Raw genomic sequence first — 6649 nt, 5'->3', positions numbered from 1 at the left:
CTTGAACTTTGCGACCTTTTGCCACATTTCAGGCTTCAAACATAAAGATATAAAACTGTATTTTTTTGTGAAGAATCAACAACAAGTGGGACACAATCATGAAGTGGAACGACATTTATTGGATATTTCAAACTTTTTTAACAAATCAAAAACTGAAAAATTGGGCGTGCAAAATTATTCAGCCCCCTTAAGTTAATACTTTGTAGCGCCACTTTTTGCTGCGATTACAGCAACATCCCCACTGTCAAGGCACTGTATGTTGTATTATCAACAGGTGGCTATAGGGGTCCTGTGGGGTACCTGTGATAGGTCGTAGGCTGTCAGGCCGTCTCTCTGATGGACCTCCAGCTCTGCCTGCTGCTGCTGTTGGAGCTGCCTGGAGAACACACACAATGACAACACATTAATACACATTAACACAATACCATCACTTTGATATGTTTCCTCTTTAGATTGTATTATTAGTAACAGATGGTCAAGTTAGTGATACACAATAGCAAAACACCAGCATCCGAACATACCAACAAGATACCACACCTGGAACCCTAACGGCTGTAGAACAAATCAGAACATTGACCGACTGTCACGCCCTCACCATAGTTTACTTTGTATGTTTCTATGTTTTGGTTGGTCAGGGTGTGATCTGAGTGGGCATTCTATGTTGGATGTCTTGTTTGTCTATTTCTATGTCTGGCCTGATATGGTTCTCAATCAGAGGCAGGTGTTAGTCATTGTCTCTGATTGGGAACCATATTTAGGTAGCCTGGGTTTCACTGGGTGATTGTTCCTGTCTCTGTGTTTGTTGTCACCAGATAGGCTGTATAGGTTTTCACGGTCTGTTTGTTTTTTTGTATAGTTAGTTATTTCATGTCGAGTTCCTTTTTTTCATTAAAGAACATGAATAACCACCACGCTGCATTTTGGTCCGCTCTCCTTCACCAGACGAGAATCGTTACACCGACTGGCAAAAACCTAAGTGTCCTTTGTGAATGTACTATTAAATACAGACTACAAGCTGGTCTGTCCATCTGTGCTGAATGACTATAGGGGGCAACAGACTGCTCTCTGTCCTCTCCATCCCTTTCTGTCTTTATCATTCCCTTGTTTTCTCTCTCCCTACTCACAGCTGTCCAGGCTCTGCCTCTAAACAATGAGCAGATTCTAACTGTCTTCTATACACTGTGAAACAACAGATTCTAACTGTGTCTTCTATACACTGTGAAACAACAGATTCTAACTGTGTCTTCTATACACTGTGAAACAACAGATTCTAACTGTGTCTTATATACACTGTGAAACAACAGATTCTGTCTTCTATACACTGTGAAACAACAGATTCTAACGGTCTTCTATACACTGTGAAACAACAGATTCTAACTGTCTTCTATACACTGTGAAACAACAGATTCTAACTGTCTTCTATACACTGTGAAACAACAGATTCTAACTGTCTTCTATACACTGTGAAACAACAGATTCTAACTGTGTCTTCTATACACTGTGAAACAACAGATTCTAACTGTGTCTTCTATACACTGTGAAACAACAGATTCTGTCTTCTATACACTGGGAAACAACAGATTCTGTCTTCTATACACTGTGAAACAACAGATTCTAACTGTCTTCTATACACTGGGAAACAACAGATTCTAACTGTGTCTTCTATACACTGTGAAACAACAGATTCTAACTGTGTCTTCTATACACTGTGAAACAACAGATTCTAACTGTGTCTTCTATACACTGTGAAACAACAGATTCTAACTGTGTCTTCTATACACTGTGAAACAACAGATTCTAACTGTGTCTTCTATACACTGTGAAACAACAGATTCTAACTGTGTCTTCTATACACTGTGAAACAACAGATTCTAACTGTGTCTTCTATACACTGTGAAACAACAGATTCTGTCTTCTATACACTGTGAAACAACAGATTCTGTATTCTATACACTGTGAAACAACAGATTCTAACTGTCTTCATGCACTGTGAAACAACAGATTCTGTCTTCTATACACTGTGAAACAACAGATTCTAACTGTCTTCATATACTGTGAAACAACAGATTCTAACTGTGTCTTCTATACACTGGGAAACAACAGATTCTAATTGTGTCTTCTATACACTGGGAAACAACAGATTCTGTCTTCTATACACTGTGAAACAACAGATTCTAACTGTGACTTCTATACACTGTGAAACAGATTCTAACTGTGTCTTCTATACACTGTGAAACAACAGATTCTAACTGTGTCTTCTATACACTGGGAAACAACAGATTCTGTCTTCTATACACTGTGAAACAACAGATTCTAACTGTGACTTCTATACACTGTGAAACAGATTCTAACTAATTCAACTAAACTACTGAAAGAGCTGCTTCCTGTGCTTGGCCCTCCTATGTTGAACATAATAAACGGCTCTCTATCCACCGGATGTGTACCAAACTCACTAAAAGTGGCAGTAATAAAGCCTCTCTTGAAAAAGCCAAACCTTGACCCAGAAAATATAAAAAACTATCGGCCTATATCGAATCTTCCATTCCTCTCAAAAATCTTAGAAAAGGCTGTTGCTCAGCAACTCACTGCCTTCCTGAAGACAAACAATGTATATGAAATGCTTCAGTCTGGTTTTAGACCCCATCATAGCACTGAGACGGCACTTGTGAAGGTGGTAAATGACATTTTAATGGCATCGGACCGAGGCTCTGCATCTGTCCTCGTGCTCCTAGACCTTAGTGCTGCTTTTGATACCATCGATCACCACATTCTTTTGGAGAGATTGGAAACCCAAATTGGTCTACACGGACAAGTTCTGGCCTGGTTTAGATCTTATCTGTCGGAAAGATATCAGTTTGTCTCTGTGGATGGTTTGTCCTCTGACAAATCAACTGTAAATTTCGGTGTTCCTCAAGGTTCCGTTTAGGACCGCTGTTGTTTTCACTATATATTTTACCTCTTGGGGATGTTATTCGAAAACATAATGTTAACTTTCACTGCTATGCGGATGATACACAGCTGTACATTTCAATGAAACATGGTGAAGCCCCAAAATTGCCCTCGCTAGAAGCATGTGTTTCAGACATAAGGAAGTGGATGGCAGCAAACTTTCTACTTTTAAACTCGGATAAAACAGAGATGCTTGTTCTAGGTCCCAAGAAACAAAGAGATCTTCTGTTGAATCTGACAATTAATCTTAATGGTTGTACAGTCATCTCAAATAAAACTGTGAAGGACCTCGGCGTTACTCTGGACCCTGATCTCTCTTTTGAAGAACATATCAAGACCATTTCAAGGACAGCTTTTTTCCATCTACGTAACATTGCAAAAATCAGAAACTTTCTGTCCAAAAATGATGCAGAAAAATTAATCCATGCTTTTGTCACTTCTAGGTTAGACTACTGCAATGCTCTACTTTCCGGCTACCCGGATAAAGCACTAAATAAACTTCAGTTAGTGCTAAATACGGCTGCTAGAATCCTGACTAGAACCAAAAATTTGATCATATTACTCCAGTGCTAGCCTCCCTACACTGGCTTCCTGTCAAAGCAAGGGCTGATTTCAAGGTTTTACTGCTAACCTATAAAGCATTGCATGGGCTTGCTCCTACCTATCTCTCTGATTTGGTCCTGCCGTACATACCTACACGTACGCTACGGTCACAAGACGCAGGCCTCCTAATTGTCCCTAGAATTTCTAAGCAAACAGCTGGAGGCAGGGCTTTCTCCTATAGAGCTCCATTTTTATGGAACGGTCTGCCTACCCATGTCAGAGACGCAAACTCGGTCTCAACCTTTAAGTCTTTACTGAAGACTCATCTCTTCAGTGGGTCATATGATTGAGTGTAGTCTGGCCCAGGAGTGGGAAGGTGAACGGAAAGGCTCTGGAGCAACGAACCACCCTTGCTGTCTCTGCCTGGCCGGTTCCCCTCTTTCCACTGGGATTCTCTGCCTCTAACCCTATTACAGGGGCTGAGTCACTGGCTTGCTGGGGCTCTCTCATGCCGTCCCTGGAGGGGGTGCGTCACCTGAGTGGGTTGATTCACTGATGTGGTCATCCTGTCTGGGTTGGCGCCCCCCCCTTGGGTTGTGCCGTGGCGGAGATCTTTGCGGGCTATACTCAGCTTTGTCTCAGGATGGTAAGTTGGTGGTTGAAGATATCCCTCCAGTGGTGTGGGGGCTGTGCTTTGGCAAAGTGGGTGGGGTTATATCCTTCCTGTTTGGCCCTGTCCGGGGTGTCCTCGGGTGGGGCCACAGTGTCTCCTGACCCCTCCTGTCTCAGCCTCCAGTATTTATGCTGCAGTAGTTTATGTGTCGGGGGCTGGGGTCAGTTTGTTATATCTGGAGTACTTCTCCTGTCCAATTCGGTGTCCTGTGTGAATCTAAGTGTGCGTTCTCTAATTCTCTCCTTCTCTCTCTCGGAGGACCTGAGCCCTAGGACCATGCCCCAGGACTACCTGACATGATGACTCCTTGCTGTCCCCAGTCCACCTGGCCGTGCTGCTGCTCCAGTTTCAACTGACCTGAGCCCTAGGACCATGCCCCAGGACTACTTGACATGATGACTCCTTGCTGTCCCCAGTCCACCTGGCCGTGCTGCTGCTCCAGTTTCAACTGTTCTGCCTTATTATTATTCGACCATGCTGGTCATTTATGAACATTTGAACATCTTGGCCATGTTCTGTTATAATCTCTACCCGGCACAGCCAGAAGAGGACTGGCCACCCCACATAGCCTGGTTCCTCTCTAGGTTTCTTCCTAGGTTTTGGCTTTTCTAGGGAGTTTTTCCTAGCCACCGTGCTTCTACACCTGCATTGCTTGCTGTTTGGGGTTTTAGGCTGGGTTTCTGTACAGCACTTTGAGATATCAGCTGATGTACGAAGGGCTATATAAATAAATTTGATTTGATTTGATTTAACTGTGTCTTCTATACACTGGGAAACAACAGATTCTAATTGTGTCTTCTATACACTAGGAAACAACAGATTCTGTCTTCTATACACTGTGAAACAACAGATTCTAACTGTGTCTTCTATACACTGTGAAACAACAGATTCTAACTGTGACTTCTATACACTGTGAAACAACAGATTCTAACTGTGTCTTCTATACACTGGGAAACAACAGATTCTGTCTTCTATACACTGTGAAACAACAGATTCTAACTGTGTCTTCTATACACTGTGAAACAACAGATTCTAACTGTGACTTCTATACACTGTGAAACAACAGATTCTAACTGTGTCTTCTATACACTGGGAAACAACAGATTCTGTCTTCTATACACTGTGAAACAACAGATTCTAACTGTGACTTCTATACACTGTGAAACAGATTCTAACTGTGTCTTCTATACACTGTGAAACAACAGATTCTAACTGTGTCTTCTATACACTGGGAAACAACAGATTCTGTCTTCTATACACTGTGAAACAACAGATTCTAACTGTGACTTCTATACACTGTGAAACAACAGATTCTAACTGTGACTTCTATACACTGTGAAACAACAGATTCTAACTGTGACTTCTATACACTGTGAAACAACAGATTCTAACTGTGTCTTCTATACACTGGGAAACAACAGATTCTGTCTTCTATACACTGTGAAACAACAGATTCTAACTGTGTCTTCTATACACTGTGAAACAACAGATTCTAACTGTGACTTCTATACACTGTGAAACAACAGATTCTAACTGTGTCTTCTATACACTGGGAAACAACAGATTCTGTCTTCTATACACTGTGAAACAACAGATTCTAACTGTGACTTCTATACACTGTGAAACAGATTCTAACTGTGTCTTCTATACACTGTGAAACAACAGATTCTAACTGTGTCTTCTATACACTGGGAAACAACAGATTCTGTCTTCTATACACTGTGAAACAACAGATTCTAACTGTGACTTCTATACACTGTGAAACAACAGATTCTAACTGTGACTTCTATACACTGTGAAACAACAGATTCTAACTGTGACTTCTATACACTGTGAAACAACAGATTCTAACTGTGTCTTCTATACACTGTGAAACAACAGATTCTAACTGTCGTCTATACACTGTGAAACAACAGATTCTGTCTTCTATACACTGGGAAACAACCGATTCTAACTGTGTCTTCTATACACTGTGAAACAACAGATTCTAACTGTGTCTTCTATACACTGTGAAACAACAGATTCTAACTGTCTTCTATACACTGTGAAACAACAGTTTCTAACTGTGTCTTCTATACACTGTGAAACAACAGATTCTGTCTTCTATACACTGTGAAACAACAGATTCTAACTGTCTTCTATACACTGTGAAACAACAGATTCTAACTGTCTTCTATACACTGTGAAACAACAGATTCTAACTGTCTTCTATACACTGTGAAACAACAGATTCTGTCTTCTGTACACTGGGAAACAACAGATTCTGTCTTCTGTACACTGTGAAACAACAGATTCTGTCTTCTATACACTGGGAAACAACAGATTCTAACTGTGTCTTCTATACACTGTGAAACAACAGATTCTAACTGTGTCTTCTATACACTGTGAAACAACAGATTCTAACTGTCTTCTATACACTGTGAAACAACAGATTCTAACTGTGTCTTCTATACACTGTGAAACAACAGATTCTGTCTTCTATAC

The 6649-nt window shown here is 40.9% G+C and overlaps 1 protein-coding gene across 1 annotated transcript in view; it reads right to left on the bottom strand.

The window, feature by feature from the left end:
• Nucleotides 1-6649, bottom strand: part of LOC135530545 (aryl hydrocarbon receptor nuclear translocator 2-like) — a 132922-nt gene that overhangs the window by 30738 nt on the left and 95535 nt on the right. The window contains 1 exon segment of the mRNA XM_064958846.1: nucleotides 301-376. Within this exon segment, the coding sequence (XP_064814918.1) occupies nucleotides 301-376 (76 nt within the window).

This window comes from Oncorhynchus masou, unplaced genomic scaffold (genome assembly GCF_036934945.1).
Source record: "Oncorhynchus masou masou isolate Uvic2021 unplaced genomic scaffold, UVic_Omas_1.1 unplaced_scaffold_1376, whole genome shotgun sequence".
Lineage (NCBI taxonomy): Eukaryota > Metazoa > Chordata > Actinopteri > Salmoniformes > Salmonidae > Oncorhynchus > Oncorhynchus masou.
The sequence above is the reverse complement of the archived record's forward strand: the minus strand, read 5'-3'. Positions and strand labels throughout refer to the sequence as shown.